The 20237-nt window shown below is 38.6% G+C and overlaps 1 protein-coding gene across 4 annotated transcripts; it reads right to left on the bottom strand.

Annotated features, from left to right (window-relative positions):
- Positions 1 to 1353: 1353 nt before the first annotated feature.
- On the bottom strand, positions 1354 to 17935 carry gpbp1l1 (GC-rich promoter binding protein 1-like 1). Of its 4 annotated transcripts, none has more exons than XM_083928030.1 (12): positions 17898 to 17935; positions 13372 to 14705; positions 12578 to 12692; positions 9998 to 10127; positions 7968 to 8296; positions 7567 to 7642; positions 7247 to 7443; positions 6702 to 6845; positions 6042 to 6197; positions 4634 to 4758; positions 4389 to 4491; positions 1354 to 1977 (listed from the first exon to the last, which is right to left on the bottom strand). In XM_083928030.1, exons 3-12 carry the CDS (start codon positions 12635 to 12637, stop codon positions 1807 to 1809), a joined length of 1491 nt encoding a protein of 496 aa, XP_083784156.1. In that variant the 5' UTR covers positions 12638 to 12692; positions 13372 to 14705; positions 17898 to 17935; the 3' UTR covers positions 1354 to 1806. The 4 variants fall into 4 exon arrangements, with proteins under 4 accessions (XP_083784156.1, XP_083784153.1, XP_083784155.1 ...); XM_083928027.1 differs by having other exon boundaries at positions 6042 to 6219; positions 6703 to 6845; XM_083928029.1 differs by having other exon boundaries at positions 6042 to 6219; positions 6703 to 6845; positions 17902 to 17919.
- Positions 17936 to 20237: the final 2302 nt, after the last annotated feature.

Raw genomic sequence — 20237 nt, 5'->3', positions numbered from 1 at the left:
CATGCCTGCGACATCTGTCCATTTTAAGGCAGGTGTTTGTGCATGTAAATAACTGAAAAAATCTAATTTCCAGGGTGTGTAAACCTTTTCCAAGGTCAAATTCAAGCCCTTTCAAGGACCATTTTCAAGCTTTTCCAACACCTTAGACGTTGTAAATTACATATTTCTACGAACACAGACATACTGAAAATTACTTTCACCTTATTTCTTCCATTAAAATCATTAAGAGATGTTAACACCAAAAACGTTTCGTAATACCAGAAGGATAAGAAATCAAATATTTCTATTCTGTAGCTATTTGTTGTGAAACAAATGTGGGCACAATTTTTAAGTATTTTATCCAAGTTTCAAGCACTTTTCAAACCTTGAAAACATTCAAATTTAAGGATTTCAAGCACCTGTTTGAACCCTGAATTTCCCATGGAGGGACTAATTTAACTTTTTGAAATGTGACATTTAAGCAATAGCTGTCAATCATGATTACATTCTTCTTCCCTTTTACACATTAACATTTTTTTTGCAAAAGCCAATTTATTTATAAATTTCATCACTTGTGCAGAAATATTTTATACGACCAACTTCATGAAAATGTGGTTTTGTTTTACTTCAGTAGCTCAAATTAGGGCTCTTGAGAATTTGTTCCTGCACTACACCACAAAACATATTTACAGATAATGTATCTGCTCTGAGGAGAGAAATATCCGCAAATGTCTTGGAGCCAGTTTTAATATTGGCACCAGTAAAATTCAGCACTTAATATAAAATATTTGTGAGAAACTAAAGCTGCATTTGTTGTTCTTTGCAGCATTTTAAGCCCCATTCACACCGCCTTGTAGTTCCAGCTTTATCACACCCTGCCACGTGAGAACAGCGCCAAGACGATGTCTGTTTGAATGGGAACAACACACAGAAGTGATGGCGAGATGACCCACAGGAGGGTTAAAACGTGATAGAGCAGCATTCAGAGTAGAATAAGTTAATGACTTAGAGAAACGTGCAAAAGTCTCTTAAAAACACAGGTGCTGTCTGTCTCCGTCCTCGGTTCTGACGGTTTGTTATTGCTGTACAGTATACAGTTGGTAGTTTAGTAGAAACGCTAGATTTCGGCGCCTCTTTTGCTTCTGAAATGCCGACACTGTATGAAATCACAACTGGAGCGCCTTTGCTCTGTCTGCGATTGTTGCAGAACCTCTGCGTGAAAAGCCCTTCAGTGAAACTTCACTATCTTGCAGCTCAGGGTGATAAAGTCAAGTATTTCGCCTACAAGGCCGTGTGGGCTCCACGTGTTTTAAAAACGGATCTGCACAAAGTGAATCAGACGAGAAGTCAAACACCACAGGAGCCAGATTCATATTGAAACATATCAGCTTGTCAGGAACCAATTTTTATTAATATCATTAATAATGTGTCATCAGCATCATCAATGAAATGAGTTAGTCTGTTTAAAGCAGAATCAAGTGTGCATTCATTGCCCTTCTTTTCTTGATGAACACGTCAGTTCCACAAAGCGAGGAAGAAAAAAGGAAGAAGGGGAGGATGGGGGGTGGGTGGGGGATTAAAGAGGGCAGTGAAGGAGGAAACGCAGGGAAAACGACGTCTGGCGGAGCAGGAATCTCCCCCTTCACTGGGATATGATTGGTTTTTCCCTTGTGCAAGAATGACAACAAAAAAATCAAAACAAAGAGAAATTCAAAATGGTGCTCTAAAAACAAAGATGAGAGGGGGAGAGGGGGGATTGCTTGCTGGGATGTTGTGTTGGCTGTTGTGTTGTTGTTGTTGGGTTTTTTTTTGTTCCGTAAAGCCACGTTAGGATTTGATGCAGTCGTCGTCGTCAGAGGTTTGGCTGCTGCTACTGGTTTCGGACTCGGAGCCCTCCTCGACGTTCGCCTCCGCCACACTCCTCCAGGGGGTGAAGTGGAGGGTCACACCCCGCGCCCTCGGGAGAGCCCCGTTCCTCTGCATGCAGTTCCTCTTCAGCTGGTCAAAGGACACGGACAATTAGTGTGTGAATACATACGGATGAATGACGAATGTCCTCTTATTTGTGTTTGTATTGCCTATTTCTTCTTATTTCGTTTGTGCCCAACGATTTGTTAACCTGACTCCACCAGATGGATTGATTTGCATAATTCGCATTTGCTCTGCATATCCATCTGGGAACTCTTGGTTGGAGATCTTTTGGGAAGAGGTGGAAATACTGGTTGCTGATTGGATAAATCATCTGTCTATCACCACCTATGTTGGTGATAGACAGGCCGTAAGGATATTTGCCATTTGTTTAACGTGAATTTACGGATAAAAGGCACATTTAGAGGTGCCCGGTCCATAATTCAACAGAAGGATGCAAGAGAAAAAAGTGTTAAAGGGCGGCTTGCTCGATAGCTGCGCTCATCTCATCCGCAGAAGCCGCCGTTGTTTAAACTGAACAGTCGCTTTTTACGTTGTCTCACACGTCGAGCCGCCTCAAAACCATCGCTGATTTGTTCGGTCGCTTGAGCAAAACTTTCTCTGCCGCAGGTTACCAGACTGACCTGCGAGTAAAATACAATGGAGCTCACAGGATCATGATGGTCTCGTAAGGTTATTGATTTGAGATTCAACAACGTTTTCTTTTTTTTCTTAGTTAAGAGAAAATTTTACGAGTGGTCAAGAGAAAGAAACATCTTGTTTACAGTCCTAAAATTGTTTTTCCAATGCAAGGAAACATTATTTTAAACAATTTTAAATTTGGAGAACATAAAAAACAGCATGAATATCATAAACCGTATTTTTCAGATTATAAGTCGCAGTTTTTTTCATAGTTTGGCCGAGGGTGCGACTTTTACTCTGGAGCGACTTATGTGTGAAATTATTAACACATTACCGTAAAATATCAAATAATAGCCCGGGCTATTATTTATCTCAGTCACGTAAGAGACTAGGCGTATATCAGCAATCGTCACACACATGTCAACCAATCGAAATTCGGTGGGGGCGGGTCATGGCAGAAGTGCATTGTGAAAAAAAAGATGCTACCTGCTAATGCTTGAGCTAAGCAGCGCACTGTCTACCTTTGGAGTTGGCGGAGTTGTTCAGAAGTGACACAGAGGAAGAAGAGTTTATTGGATTTAGTGATTAGGAGTGACAGATTGTTTGGTAAACGTAGAGCATGTTCTATATGTTATAGTTATTTGAATGACTCTTACCGTAATATGTTACGTTAACATACCAGGCACGTTCTCAGCTCATTGTTTATGCGTCATATAACGTACACTTATTCAGCCTGTTGTTCTCTATTCCATTTTTAGTTTAAATTGCCTTTCAAGATGAAATGTCGTTTCTTGGTGTTGGATTTGATCAAATAAATTTCCCCCCAAAGTGCGACTTATACTTGAGTGCGACTTATATATGTTTTTTTCCTTCTTTATTATGCATTTTCGGCCGGTGAGACTTATACTCCGGAGCGACTTTTAATCCGAAAAATACAGTACGGGTTCGCACACCTTTTCCAAGCACTTTTAAGGTCCATTTTCAATCTTTTCCAGCACCTTACAGTTGTGGTAAATTATGTTTCTAAGCATACGATTATTTCACTTTTATTTTTTCCATTAAAAAGAGATGGTATTATGTTATAAACACCAAAAACAGTTTGTAATTAAATCATATTTCTATTCTTTAGCTATTTGTTGTTAAACAATTTTTAAGCATTTTCAAGTACTTTATTCAAAATTCAAACCGTAAAACATTAAAATTCAAGGATTTCAAGCACCTGTATGAACCCTGCATATAATCACATTTAGATGATTATATATTATGTTTATATATTAAATTACTATAGGTTTTATAATTTTATTTTCCTGTAACACCAAGACTCAGACTGGAAAATCACACTGACTCTGTTTAACTTTATTGATCAGTGCATCGATCGTTTGTTACAGATTTATTTTGGTGCCATTTCTCCAGTTCTATCTGCACAAGGCACAAATAAAGGTGTCACAATACCAGGTTTTTAAACCTTGATAAAATACTAGTATTACTTTCGATGCCATGGCAAGAAGAAAAAAGCCCATGGCACACAAATTATATATTATTTCCCTCCAATTTTAATATGAACATCCTGCACACAGTGCGGGTACAGAAAAAGTCACTTTACACAAACAAGGTTGATTTTCCTTCCTGTTTCATTTGTGCAGCCGTCGGTTGAAAATCTGATTGTAAATATGCTTTTTTTATAGCTTCAATACTATCGATTATTGATATTAGTGGTATTGAAGAATCGATACATTTGACAACCTTAGGCTTTGTGTTTAAGTGACCTATACTAATAAGTATGAACAAGTGGGATTCATCAATTGGCACACCTGGGTAAGAGCAGAGTTTGAAGTTGACATCAGTTTCTCTCTCAGTACCTGTTCAGTTTTAGTCTGAAACTCTCTCAGCTCGTCCTCCGTCAGAGGCAGGAAGTTGTCATCGTTTTCTGGGTACTCCTGCCAGCCCATGGCCTTTAACAACCTACAGAAGCACAGCGATTTTCTGCTTAGTTCATTCTTGGGAGTGTGTGTGTGTGTGTGTGTGTGTGTATGTAGGTGTGTGTGTAGGTGTGTAGGTGTGTGTGTGTAGGTGTGTGCGTAGAAGGCGGTCGGCGGTGTCCTACCTGTGTTCTGCCTCCAGGGAGCTGGACAGGTGTTCGGTGTCTGAGTCGCTGAGGGAGTAAGACAGACCATTCTCGTGGCAGACTTCCTCGCTGTAGGCTTTGGGCTCTGGGGTGCTGCTCTCACCCTGAGAAAATTCACAAAGCAAGACAACACACTTGAAAAAATATAGATTCTTCCAATTGCAAGAAGTCAAAAGTGGAGTGAAACTCATACAACAAATCCAAACTATCTTAGACTTCTCTTTATTGATCCCTTTGGGATGAACTCCCGCAAGGAAATAGAGTTTCCAGCAGCTTACAAAAACACAACGGAGGTATAGGAAAAAATACAGTATAGGATAACCTATAACCACTCTAAATAAATACAGAAAGTATAAAAAAAACAATAAACAGTAAGCAATGAACTCTTAGTCAAATATATATGAGGTAGATGTAAGAATACAGGTCAAATAAAATTCACAGAAAATGAAGTCAGATAAGTTAAACGTAGAGGAAATGTATAAGATAAAATATGTATGACTGTGTATGACAGAAATGAGCAGTAAGATTAAATTACTGCACTTAAGTGGTGGATAAAGTTATTGCACAAAGAAAAGAAGATAAGTGTCCAGGTATGTATGAGTAGATTATTAATTGCACTGTGTTTCTTTTGGGTTGTTTGCAATATTAAGCTGTTGAATTTAACACTTCAGACGCTCAGAATCCGCATCCTCTTGGAGACAAAGAGTGACTCTCGTCTGGGACTTTGACATTACTAAAGTCAAAACTGGAGTTCTACTCTTAGAGAAAGAACAGGTCACACTTCGGCAGTATGTCACTCTGTCATTGCCTGTAACTACTGCGCTGTGGGATGGTCTATGAAAATAAAAAAAAGGGACCCATTAGGCAATTTTCAGGTTCATACACATATTTTGTGTTCTACTAGAACATGTTCACCTGCTTTAATGCTAAAAAAACAAAAACATGATTTCTCTCACACTGCCCATGGCTGCTGCACCTGTATTCACCCTCTGTCTCAAACGCTCCCCTTGTCCCTTTAAGACCCCCGGCTGAAAAAGCGTTAACAGACTCTAATAGAGTATAGCAGTGTTTTCTATCTTGAAAATGAACTGCTTCTAAACCAAAAACTACACAACCGGACATTTTCCGGGAGAAATGTGATCGGAAATTTGGGAGAAATTAACTACATCTGCAGCCGTGATTACAGCTTTTCCTGGAGTTAGCATGTAGCACTGCATGTAATGTCAACACAGCAGTAACGTGCCTGGAGCACATGACGGAAAAGGAGGAGAATCTGATGTTTTTGGTTACAGGGTTTACTTTGACATACTTTTACCTCATTATTTGAAGGCTTGGCCCCATTTAATATCAACATTCTTACATCTTTAGGCCAACAACTGCTGCCCACCTCTCCTGACGTTCCTGGGCTGCTGCTTGTCGTCAGCTCTCCAGTGCCCTCGTCTTTCAGAGCTCGCAGGAACTCACTCTTACGGTCCGGACCACGACGCATAAGCTTCAGCCTCGACGGGGCAATGTCTATGGGAGGAGTCGTGCTGGAAGGGTGCTGTAGGTGCAGGAGATAGACCAGAAGTAGCAAAAAGAAAAAGGCAAGTTAACAATAATTATATTTGTCAGTAAAAAAAATTCTGATTAGGAAGTACAGACAAACATGTGCTGTGATAGAAAAAATGTGGACTAAATGTAGTGTTTGCAGCAGTTGCAGACATATTAAGTGTTCTTTGTGATGTGTTTCTGAACATGACAGTTTATGGGCCCCGATAACATTTTACCACACTGGACAGCACATACTGCTGCAGAGGAAAACTTCATGTGCACATGTGGCTAAGTGACTCAGTCACAAACCACACTAACACATAATTACTATGTTTAGATAAAACCTGTGATTTACGCACACAGTCACGCATGCAGCCATAAGAGTTTTTCAGTTTTTCATGTTAGTAGGAAGTCTGAGTAAACTGCATCATGTTGGGGTTGGGAAAATCCCTAAATGTTGGTTGTAATCACAGACATGAGGTCTTTTTTTTCGTCTTTTTCCTACTGTCCTCACCTCTTTTGGGGTGTTGTGCTGTGGTGCACTGACTGGGGTGCTGGGTTTGGCTGCAGAGACGGGGCTGGTGAAGACTGAATCTCGGCCTGGCATGTGAAGGCCAGGCTTAGTAATCTCTCTACCACCGGATTTCCACTGGGTGCTCTGGAAAAGAGGACAGATAATGAGTTTCTGTCACAAACAGACAGATTCCTTCACAGCAAAGCTCCTCCATAACTTGTATCGACACAGTGTAGAAGCCATTTTTTGTTGGTTAAAGAACTACATTGCGACGCAATTTTAACTTGTAAATGAGGTGTTCAATGCGCATCCCTTTATCGATATGAATCAGATGTGTGATGGCGAACGAGGAGAAGAAATCGTTTTTAAACCACTCACATGTTCTGAAATTAAAGAAACTTGTTTTATTTATCCAAGCGTCTTGAATCCACATGTTTTTTTTTTAATGAAGGAACAAATGTGCTTTATTAGTTTCTCTTGCATGTGAAACTGAAAGAAATCAAGCAAGCTGTTGAAGTAATTTCACACATCAAAGCAAGTCGTACTTTGGTGGGGGCCACGGCAGGCTTTGGGACCAGGTTCTTGTAAATGCTGGAGCCTGCAATGGGAGCTTTGCTGCCGTTGGTGGGCAAGGCGCCAGCAGTGGCAAACCCCGCAGAGAAGGCTGTGCTGGGGTCCTCCTTGGAAACCTTCTTGATAACCAGCATTTTGGACACCATCTGTTTGCCACTCGGGGGATTTTCTAGAACATAATCGGTGATTAAATGTTACAAAGTTGAAGACGAAAACTGTTCACCAGGGCTTAAAGGTTTTAACTGTTATTTCATTCAAGAATTAAAATCCAATCTGGGCTGGGAGCTCTTACCCCACACTCCAGCATGAGGAGCCACTGCTCGCATCTGCGTCCCAGGCTTTCCAGTTGTTTCAGGGTTGAGGGAAGGCTAAAAAGACAAAACACATACATTAAATACCCCTGCATTCAAGTATTGTATTTTCAAGTTATGTTAAAATACAAGATTTAAGACATGTTGTCACAAGGTACATATAAGGGGGAAATTGAAAGTGAAAATGTTTCTGACCGTAGTTTTTTTTGATTATCTAAGCTCAGGTGCAATGTAAACAATAACCACATTTTCCTAAAAGCTATATTGAGAGTCTCTGCCACTGACTCAACGTATCTTATCTTCAAACAGAGCTTTGTCACTGGAGAACTATGTAAGGTCAGTGGCATGTTTAGGAAAAACAAAGTGAAGGTTAAACACTCACAAAGTCCTCTTCCACAAACTTCAGCTTGTCGTCCTTGCCGTCTTTGCGTTCCTCTTTGGGGAACTTGTCCTGGTACGAGGTGCCTTTGCGGGGATGAAAGTTGCCATTGCGCTGCCGGTGTGCCGCCTGCCTGTCCCTGTCGACTCCTACCCGTTTGGGGTGGCGTCCCTGGTGGTGGTGGCCGTCCTGGGCACCCCGCTGCGCTCCATGCCAGCTGGGTGTTTCCTTCCAACAGGAGCCCCCTGCCAGCCCACCATGCCCTCCTTTGGCCACCCCCGAGTCCACTGAGTCATGCCTCAGAAGCAGAGAAGGCTGCTGCCATCCGTCACCTCAAGAGAACAAAAATAGTGAAATAAGAATGGTGCCATTATCCTTCAGTAAGAGCTGAATATCAGTCACAGTAAGGTCCATTTTGAAGCTTTTCAGAGCAGCTGTGCATGTAAATGACATCTTTATAATACTGATCATTTCTTCATCATATTAAATTAAATCTTTCTGTTCTCCAAAAATATGTTCAGTGAGAGCTTTCTACAAAAGGGGCAAACTAAAACAAATTTTCATGTTTCAAAAAGTGTCACCTGTTTTAAATCATAACCTATATTTCGAGCAATTTCAAGCACCTCTCAAACCATGAAAACTTTACATTACAATTCAATAATTTTCAAGGATTCCCAGCACCTGTAAGGACCCTGTCAGGGGGGCGATACAGAGCTAATCCGAGCGTTGCATTTCTGCACAGGAAGGAAAGTAAAGAAAGATGATGGGACGAGTGTCTCTTGTTGTTTCATGTTAAAGCCGTCCTAGTGGAAAACAAAGACTGCAGTTTACGTTTGGATTTTCAGGTGACACTTTCAAGAACACAACAGCACCTCAAACCGATCTTACGTAGCTTGAAGCACCTGCGTTTACGAATGCAAAGGTTTCCTTTATAAATTTTAGTCTTTGTCAGTGATAAACAGCATTCACTAACGTCCTCGTCTGTTGTAACAAATGCGCTATAAAAATAACCTCCACATTCTAATTTTCCAACAGTGGGACCCCTGGGATTGTTGGACAAAACCAGTCAAACGGTATGTGTATCTGACTCAAGATTACTGCTTGGACGCAGGATTTGATTTTGTCACTGAATGCACCCCTGCGGTACAACTGATCCTCACGATAAAATCATTCATCCAGAATTAACAACACTGCAGAAACTTTAGACAAAGCACAACTGAAGAATGAAATTTCATCTAAACACTGCAGCTCGGTGGATCATTAGCATCGATTTCACAAAAGGAGGAGATGAGCAACAATGAACTGGCATTCTTAAACTGGCAGCACATTACTATGATTCTCAGTTCACACAAAGAACCTCCTGCTAGCACACGAGTAGAGCAGCACTATCCACGTGTACAGACACTGACCTGTACATTAGTGAAACCACGATAATCTAGAGAGACAGAACGACGGTTTGAATGACTGTGTACAGGAGGCAATATTGGTCGTGTAAAAGGGAGCCTCAAAAGGGGATAAGACTTCCAACGCCACCTGTCTGCTGCTTTCAACACTCCTACAGCGCCACTGTCTTCTGAACAGGTGGACTCAATTATGTCCTCATCCACTACAGGGGCCTCAATTATGTCCTCTTTCAGGAGAGGTTTGCTGTTTGCCATCATCTTCAACTTCCCACAAGGAGAGTCCAGCAGGATTATTTTACTAGAACATGGCATAAGTGATTTAATGTTTAAATCAAAACAAGCAATTTTCTTCATCCTGATGAGTTGTCTGATAAAACCTCTTCTCAGGACTGTGTTGATACGTACAAACTGCACTTAACTGACCTCTCCCTCATCCCTCTGTTGAACCATCTGTTCACATGTAAACCACAAATAATGTCTGGACAATCACAAAGCTCACACCAGCCACAGTGTTTGGAGATTCAGTTACTAAACTCATCATGGTTTCATTCTTTTTGCCATTTGTTTTTTTGCATATTCAGTGAAACCCTCAGGGGTAACAATAGGAGGGGAACAGTTCTGAATCGTTACCTGCTGGAGCGCGCAGAGAGCCGTTGTTAAAGAAGCCATCAGAGGAGTTGTGGCGACGGCGGCTAACAGAGGTTCTGCCGTCTCTGTGGTGGTGGGGCTCACCTTGTTTCTCAAGGTTGGCTGCAGGGGACTGGAGGAGGACAGAAAGGGGACACGGTCAGACAAAGAGTGGCTTTACACTGAGATCGTAGACAATGAACCACATGCATCTCTTCCAGGGTACACTGACGACACAAGAGAAACTAAAACTACAGGAACAACAATTAGCCTTAGACCAGGGGTAGGCAATTCTCTCCTCTCTACGATCATAGAGGAGGAACGAAACCAGAAAATATTTACATTTAAGAAGCTGACAGATGTTGGACTTTTCTTCTTAAAAAATTACTCAAGACAATTAATCGATTTTCAAAAATATTGTTGATTGATTTAATAATAATTACGATATATCGACTAATCGTTTCAGTGCTAATTTTTTCTCTACATTATCTCTTTGAGAAGAAACCGAAATCCTCTCAATACTCGTCTCTTGCTCCCACAGAGAACTTAAATAATTGTAGTTGAAACCATCAATGTAGGGACCTATTCTTAGGGAATGAAAGTGAACAAAAGCAGACATTATAGGAACTGATTCTTGGAATGATTTATCACGAGAAATGCGCTGCTTTGGAAGAAATCCTAAAGTCAATGCACTGACAGCTGTGCTTTTCACACCGTCGACTGCAAACTTGACTCCATCTCAATCATATCCCCGTCGTCAGCTGAGGCTCAAAGATCATAAAAGACTGTGTTCTCGAGCCTATCCCTGCAAGCATCATCTCAAGGATCTTTTATAACTTCCACTGACAATATACAGCAATATGATGTACAAAAAAAAAAAATCAGGAGAATAAACTGCCTCTCCAACCCTGGCAAGTGCATGCAGACTAATCCCTAAAGACAATTGACATTGAGGTAAAGTTGTGTGTCAGCAGGGCAGAGACGGGGCACTTGTTTATCTGTCTCGACTCTTGATTTCACAGACAGGCCACTTAGCTGGACAACTTCCTGACTCGTAGATTACGCTGAGCTCTGGAAGGGAGACTGCTCAACACTTCTCCCCCCCCCCAAAAGGAGCGACACAAAACAATCCAACCGTTCACCTTACATTTGCCCTACTTCGTTTACACCCTCCCCCCAATTTTACTTTCAAGATGCAGTATTTTAAGATGACTATTTGCCTACATAGATTACATATGTCTCCTCACCGCAGGCACCTCTTCAACCGCGTTCTTTCCCCTTTGTGTCTCAAGTGTAAAACTGATGTGGGAAATGTAACTCATTCTTTCTGGTCTTGTCATAAACTTAAAAGATATTGGGTTGAACTTATAAGTGAAATGGAGAGAATTTTTTCACATTAATATAAATATGGATCCCATGTCCCTGATTCTAGGTCGGATGGAGTTTATAAGATTATAAGATTGTCTTGAAAAATATTCTCTTGCTGTGGGTCAGTGACAAGATTCCCTCTCTTTGTGGTTGGCGTAAAATTATTTTTGAACCGACCCCCCTAGAATATCTTACCAACGTCATACATTACAGCGTAGATCTGTTCTACAGAGTGTGGCGCCCATTTCTGCACTATGTCGGACTGGACCTTTCCTCCATTCTGTTGAAGGGACTGTCGTGCACTTGAACGACATTCGGGTACAGTAGGACTGAACCACCACCTTTTGTATTATGCCATATGTCTGTCTTCCGTGTAAGAGCTGCTGTGTACGTTTTGCGTTTGTTTTATTGTGTGTCTAGTTTTTGTAGACACTGTTTTGTTGAATGGGAACAAAAATGAGATGACCATTTGTGTTTTTGTGCAATATTTAATTTAAACTAAATGAGACAGATACAGCTTCTTTCTGGGTCCCCTAAATTGCAGCCACATCTGAAATTACGCCAAGCGATTACATAAACTTTGGTGGCCTTTGTGGGTGAGAATAACGTTGGCGGCCAGTCAGACAGTCAGTCTGGAAAGACTTAAACATCAAGCCAGTCAAGTCTAATCAATGCTCATGCTATCTGGTTGATATTCTTCATTGAATCACAGACATTTCATACAATCTTTAAGCCTCATAGACAAAATTGTCAACTAGTTACACTACGTTTCCATCTTCAGTTTGACATTGGCTGCACTCTACTGCGGTTTAGCGCTATGCTAAATTGAATAGGGGTTAATGGCCTTTTAGAAAATCCACTGCAGATTTATAAATGCAAAAATTACAAAAACCCTCCATGAAATCCTCCACCAGTACATGGAGTTGTCATTGGCTGTTATTAAAATGGTTTCTTTTCTTCCAACATCAGTCTTTTTCGAGGAGGTACATAATGCCTAAGTGACCCTCTGCTGAACCATGCACTGACAGCACCGTCAATCCCAGAGGGTGACTTGTCGCTGACTAAATACAATCACACACATTCACACCAGGTGATGGAGCAGTGACACTGACAGTTGTGATTTCAAGCCCTGTCTATCTCAATTACCTTTTTTTTCTCCCTGTGATCAACTGGCACACTTAAAAACATACAGTACACACACACACAAACACACACCTTGGCAGGCTGGGGCGTGGAGAAGTTAAGCCAGGCAGGGACAAAGTCATGCTGCGCCATTTAGGTCCAGTGTTTCCGGTCAGTGGATCGAGGCATCAAACCTCATGGCCAGGATCTAAAAAGACAAACGGACAGCAGGAATGACATCTTTTAAAATTCAGATTCAGCCATTTGAGAAACATGAACACAAACAAGTTCCCTTTGCCACCCATCCATCTTTGATTTCCTGTCATTTCTTTCAAGTGTTTTTGTCTAACAGCAGCTATTTCGAAATCCACAGCGTAAAGATCTCCCTCAAGAGCCAAAAAGAGTCCTATTCTTAGCAGAAAACAACAAAGCTTGACTTGCTGCGGCTGTGCCTGTGAAGCTGATAACAGGTTGACAGCCTGGATGGAAAATATCTTGTACAGCACAATACACATATTTTATGTGTGCATGCGATAAATATGTATATAACATCCTAATTTTACTTTAAAACCATTACGTGTACAAGCTAGACACAAAATGTTGAGAAATGACTTGTTAAGGACTTCACTACACAAAGGGGTATCATGTTATGTGGGCAGTGTGTGCAGATGAGCAGTGTTTGGCTTCCTTCTGTGGAGGTCCGCCGAGATCCACCAGATGACGCGAAGCGTGCTGGTGTCACGGAGGGAAGCCTAATACTGTTCATCTGCACATACTGCCCGCACACAGATGACACAGAGCTGGTTTAAAATCCGCAAAGTGTTCCTTTTATTTCATGGTACACGCATGCATGTTTGCAAGTCAGCCAGGTGAAACTTGGTCCTTACCCCAGAGTCTGTGGCTCTGAAGTCCTCTGCCTCCTCTCGCGGTCCGGCTGGGCTCGGTTCCTCAGGCCTGGTGGCGCTGATCACAGAGTGTGTGCACGGACAGAGGGAGAGCACCACACAGAAGACACCCACTCCACCTCCTCCAGGAGAGCACAGCCCCTTTCCCCAGAGGCAGATCCCTTTGTCCAGGGTGAAACACTGGGAGATGGGTCAAACGGTCGCAGGAATGATCTTGAATGGCAATCCAGAGAACTGGCCAAGCAGGAAGTAGATTTTAAAGCAGAAGCGCGGGTCTATGAAGAACCGATTCTCCTTCTTAAACCAGATTCCCAAACCTGTGAAGGGTGTCCCTCCTGTGAAGACCACGTCTCTGATGAACTCTGAGCGTTAGTGTTTCCAGTCCAGGTAATTTCTTTCCAGGCAGACTGACGACTTCTCCAATTCTTCTGCTCTTATTTTCAGAAGCAAGACTCAAAACCTGATTAGACTTTATGCTGAACGGCAAAATGAATTGATCCACCAGGTTGTCTTATTGTTAATATAAGGAAGCAGTCTGTAAAAGCTCTTTGCCCTGAACCATGGACAGCAGTTTCTGTAGTAGTTCCACTTTGACACCAGATGAGGGGAGACAGACAGGTTTTGTCCTGCCACACTGCGTGCCAGTAGGTTTTCACGCTGATTCGCTTTTACCGAAACATTTTAGGATCTACTGAAACGCATGCAGAAAAGAAAAGAGTTCAGAGGCAGTCTTTAACTGGCAATGGAGGTCACTGAGAACCACGGCTCACCTCATTAAACTGATGAAAAAGACTGAGTTTGAAGGAAATAATGCTCAAAAGTTCAAAGTCACATGACAATGAAGGAAGTAAAACCCTATGTTACATTGCCGTCATTTTCAGTTTGGGTTAGTGAAATAGAGATGCTTCTGAATGATGCATTATAAAGCCGTTTTTATCTTTGTACGTTTTAATATCACATTTGTAAGATGCCCATTTAATTATCTGCGGTATTCTGATTGAAGCAGATGTAGGGTATCGCTCTGATTTCATAGAGATGCAAGCTCAAAAGCTAAAAGAAAATCTTCCACAAGTCAAAAAGTATTCGTGTCATATGATGCACAAGAGTCCTTCCACAACAATCAAAACGTGTCCAAAAAGAAATCCTCCAGACGGCTCAATCAGCTCCCTTTTCTCAGTTGAAAAATAGCACGCGTCCAAAAATTTGCCAATTATTTCCTCTCCTTCTTTAATGGAGGTTTATCTCACACATGACGCTTCAGCAGTGCAGTTTTCTTGCTGAGGGTTCACTGGGATCATCTGAGGAACACACTGGACCTGCAGTAAACAAAAACAGGCTTAATTCAGAAAAGCATCTGAAAGCTCTAGGTCCAAAAATACTTAACTTGGTCGCTTGTTTATTCTGTGCACCTATACCATAACTCGGTCAATACAAATTAATACACCAGTCTTGCAAAATATCCTACATTTATGACAATTATAACATTTGTTTTTGCTGAAACTGCTTTAGAGAGGTGTTGAATCTTCTGTAGGATGTTAACTTTTATTGTGAGGCGCTTTGAATGTAAGTTAACCTTGATTGTTGATATAAATGGAGTGGACAAATCATTGATCAAAAAACTAGAAAACACCTCCATTATAACAAGTTGAATCAATACCTCTCTGTGACAAATGTATTGCAATGCTGTTGTATTTGACTATTTGAAACTATAGAGAAATTAATTACACAAACATCTCCCTTTATAGCGCTATACCTGTGTTACTGCAAATAGCTATGGGTGTGTCAGACATTCAATAAAAGGAGGAGCATCTTTCATAATATCATTGTTAAACCCCAAAATAGCGTCTGCTTCAAGGGACAACCAATGTCTCAAACTGCTTTTGACATTTCAAACACGTGGAAAGGTATGAGAGAAAAAAAGCCATGATTTCGGGATCGCAGAGCCATTTCATGCTGAAAATCTGGCTCTTTTGAAAAAAAAAGTGTGCCGGCTTTGGTAAATGAAATATTTATAAACAGTGTAAAAATAACTCCGAACACTTTCTTCATCTGTACTTCTCCCTGACTGCTGCGCATCTAAACAGGCCTGGCAACGAGTGAGTGTTATGCTGGATCAAACTGAGGTTTACAACCTCACCAGCGATTCTTTAGTACTATACCTTTTTTAAAACACCTTAAGCAGGGCTCTTCAAGGTTTTTAAAGCTACGGACCCCTTAGCTGAAAGACAGGAAGCAGGGATCCCCTACAGCTAATATCGTATTAAACTGAGCAGAGATGCACCGATCTGATACCTGGATCTGATACCTGGATCTGATACCTGGATCGGATAACGGCTCTGATACTGACTAATTAACTGGATCGGATATCGGATAAACGAGGCTGATCCAGTCATTTCTTTTTTATTAATATCATACACAGCAATACAGATACAGCGATCTAGTCACTTCAATTTTATGTTTGCAACACTGGTCAGGGTTTTATATTGTATCTTAAAATATCTGTTTTTTTAGTGCACTTTACATGGAAGTGTTATTTCTTTCTTTCTGCTGCTAATGAACACTTTCGTTAATAAATAATATTACTTACATTTATATCTGTTACCTTTTTTTAAACATGAATAAATGTTTATGTCGAGGTTGATGCCTTCACGCACATGGCGAGGTATACGGTTCATTCATTCAACAGTAGTATCGGATCGGTATCTTGCATCGGCTGATGCGCTCAGCCCAGGTATCAGATTGGATCGGAAAAAAATGGATCGGTACATCTCTTTAAATTGAGTTGCATATTAAATTGGGCCTAACAGCTAGGATGGCCTAAAGCCTGTACACACAACCTTTTATGGTGCATACAATACTGGGATATTACAATGATTATTATTAACATATTCACATGTTTATACATCACAAAGTTCACGTTGAATCCTCAATTCAATTATATGTGCATGGATACCTTAGTGTCTATAAGACAGCAAGCCTATCATCAATGTTGTGTAAATGTATTAGTTTATCTTTTTCACAAATTAATCTTTGCTAATAATATGTTGCATTGAATGAATGAATGAATGTATTTAGGTATATATCAAGCTTATTTAACTGAAAGGCAGGTAGGTAGGTTGAAGTCAAATGTTATATACCCCTACATCTTAAAAATTAATACAAAATACAAAAGGTCAGATCAGAGACATTTGAAACTAATCAGTACAGGTCAATTTCTGATTACAACAAAATAAGGAATAGTGCACAACGCATAACACAAAATGGTACAAAAACATTAAACTTAAGTCATTCTTATTAAGTCTTTAAAAGCCATATAGAGTACAGCATGATTTAATGTTTTCAGGACCAGATGTTATCCCCTCCAACAGAAGGACTGATTTGTTTACAGTAGTTTTAGTCTTTGTTGTCTCAAATAATATTGTTCTTCTTAGGTTATAACTGGAATCCTTCATTTTAAAAGAGATTCTGGATATCTTGGGGAAGCAGTTGATTTTTGGCTTTTGATTTACATGTTTTTTATTATATTGCACACATGTAGCATGCATATTTTAGAAGAAAAACAATATTACGGACCCCCTGCAGTAACTATAATATCCCCCTGATGAAGATCTGTGACCTAAACAAAAATAAATCCCTGAATGCACAAACTCGGGAGCAACCAATGGACTCGCTAGCGTATTTCCCACTAAAGTATTATGTAACAGCTCAACATCAATGAGTCTGCCACGGACACACACGGGGCTACAATGTGCAGCAGCAGTAGATATTTAACTCTACTTCACTATGAAACAACACCATTCTCAGCTCTTAAACCAGGTTTATAACATTATTATACACTGTGAAAACCCCCACATGTCCACAAACACTGCAGCAGACCAACACAGCGACGCTACATGCACGTTTTCACCAAAGCTAACTTAGCTGCGAAATGTTGTGGATCAAAGTGCATCGACATAAATTAAGATTACAGTGTAAGCTGAATGGCCAATCTTAATCACTAATTGTTTACGTTATCAGACGTGTTCCAACTCCTCTGCTTAGCTAACTCTGCTTAGTTAACTATCAGGTTAACGTTAGCATGTGTTAGCTCGTAGCTAAGCTGTTAAGTAACGTTAGCCAACAAAAACAGCTCGGTATTTGGAGTGAATTAACACAGTTAGAAGGCTTAGCGAAGTAAAAATGTACACGATGTGCTCACGGTGACTAAACCCGTGTATTTAAACAGTTGTCACGTAGATATAATAAGAGGTAAACAGACCTGGCTCCGTTGGAACAACACAGTTTCAAAATGGCTACCTTTAGCAGCGGCAGCACACATTCATCAGCGTGCTAAGTGCTGCTAACTTGGCAGTGTTTCATGGCGATATCGTAACATAGCAACAAGGTTAAATGGAGAATGACAACGAGTGTGAATATATTCTCATTAGATTAACGAGATTGCGCTTTCCCCCGCAACTATACGCTTCTTTTCTGTAATACGCTGTTGATGTTTGTTTGGGTTTTCTTACCTACTGGCGCTGCTCACTACAGCCTCAACCGTGCCGCGTTCAAGAGCTGTCACGATTATGCAGCTTCACGAGGTTTTAGTCGTGTTTTTAAAAGCCTCAAGTGTTGAGGACGAAGCATGACTTAGGTCTCAATAAATGGATAATGCATAAATAAGTGTATACATGAATACAGGGATGAATGGATGCATAAATAAATGCATACATAAATGAATGCATAAATACAGGGATAAATAAATACAGAGATAAATGAACAAATAAATGGATGCACGAATAAATGTATAAATAAAATAATATATACATGCATAAATACATGTATACATAAATACAGGAATAAATAAATTAATAAATACAGGAATAAATGCATAAATAAATGGATGCATGGATACATGTATAAATAAATGAATGCATACATACAGGAATAAATAAATACATAAATAAATGTATAAATAAAATAATTGAACATGCATCAATAAATGAATGTATAAATACAGGAATAAATAAATATAGAAATAAATGAATAAATAAATGAAAGCATAAATCAATAAATATATACATAGATACATACATAAATGAATAAATAAATGGATGCATGAATAAATGGATGCATGAATAAATGTATGAATGAAATAATACATACATGCAGAAATACATGTATACATGAATACATCAATAAATAAATACAGAAATAAATGAAATAAATACATAAACAAATGCATGAATAAATGCATAAATGAATAAATGCTGAAATAAAAATGAATGAATGAATGAATGCATGAATAAATATACACATATTTACAGGAATAATAAATAAATACATAAATAAATGAATAAATAAATGGATGCATGAATAAATGTATAAATGAATAAATGCTGAAATAAAAATGAATGAATGAATGAATGCATGAATAAATATACACATATTTACAGGAATAATAAATAAATACATAAATAAATGAATAAATAAATGGATGCATGAATAAATGTATAAATGAATAAATGCTGAAATAAAAATGAATGAATGAATGAATGCATGAATAAATATACACATATTTACAGGAATAATAAATAAATACAGAAATAAATGAATAAATAAATGGATGCATGAATAAATGTATAAATAAATACAAGAATATATACATACATAAAGAATAAAGAAATAAATGGATACATAATTGCTGAAATTAATAAACAAATAAATGGACATTACATTAACAAAATAAATAAATTAAATGCTCAACATTTTTTTGCTCAGCTACATTTATTTGTTTCTGTATTTCTGTTTCCATATGTTAATGATTTATTCAATTATTTATGAATGAATGAATTAATTCATTTAAGTATTAATCAATTCATTTATTTATTGATGCATTTATGTATTCATTATTTTATTCATTCATTCATTTATTAATTTCTGCAGTTATTTATTTATACATTTATTTGTGAGTTTATTTATTTATACATTTATTTGTGAGTTTATTCATCCATTCATTTATTCAACTCTGCGTTTATTTCTTCATTCATTCATTCATTTATTCATTCATTTCTGCATTTATTATTTTATTCATTCATTCATTTATGTATTAATTCATTTATTTATTTATTCCTGTATTTATTTATACAATTATTTATGCATTGATTTATTCATTCATTCATTTATTTATTGATGCATTTATGTATTCATTATTTTATTCATTCATTCATTTATTAATTTCTGCAGTTATTTATTTATACATTTATTTGTGAGTTTATTTATTTATACATTTATTTGTGAGTTTATTCATCCATTCATTTATTCAACTCTGCGTTTATTTCTTCATTCATTCATTCATTTATTCATTCATTTCTGCATTTATTATTTTATTCATTCATTCATTTATGTATTAATTCATTTATTTATTTATTCCTGTATTTATTTATACAATTATTTATGCATTGATTTATTCATTCATTCATTTATTTATTTATGCATTTATTTTCAATTGAGACTTGTTGAGTTCCTGTTTAGTCCTCCATATTTTATTATTATTATTATTATTATTATTATTATTATTATTATTATTATTATTATTATTGTTATTATTATTATTATTATTATTATTATATTTTCTCCACACTGCGTTTGTAAATGATGTTATAATTAAATAACATAAAAAAAGTCCATTGCTGAAATTATGACATGGATTTTTAAATATATAATTTTCAGAGTTTTCCTGGAACACGGGGGTTGACAGCAACATACAGTCGGATCTTGATTTTGGCTCTTGAATACAACTTAATTGTGGCAGCCAATCCAATCGATACCAGAGCCAGTTTTAAGGATATTAGGCATTTAATCGAGCA

This window comes from Echiichthys vipera (assembly GCF_963691815.1).
Source record: "Echiichthys vipera genome assembly, chromosome: 15".
In the NCBI taxonomy this organism is placed as follows: Eukaryota; Metazoa; Chordata; class Actinopteri; order Perciformes; family Trachinidae; genus Echiichthys; species Echiichthys vipera.
This window is presented reverse-complemented; position numbering and strand designations above follow the sequence as displayed.

Coding starts and splice junctions, on each gene's coding strand:
- gpbp1l1 (XM_083928027.1), bottom strand. CDS start 12,637: ATGGCGCAGCATGACTTTGTCCCTGCCTGGCTTAACTTCTCCACGCCC. Junction 6,846..7,246: donor CTGCCGTGGCCCCCACCAAA/GTACGACTTGCT, acceptor CCTCTTTTCCAG/AGCACCCAGTGGAAATCCGG. Junction 4,492..4,633: donor TCCCTGGAGGCAGAACACAG/GTAGGACACCGC, acceptor GTGCTTCTGTAG/GTTGTTAAAGGCCATGGGCT.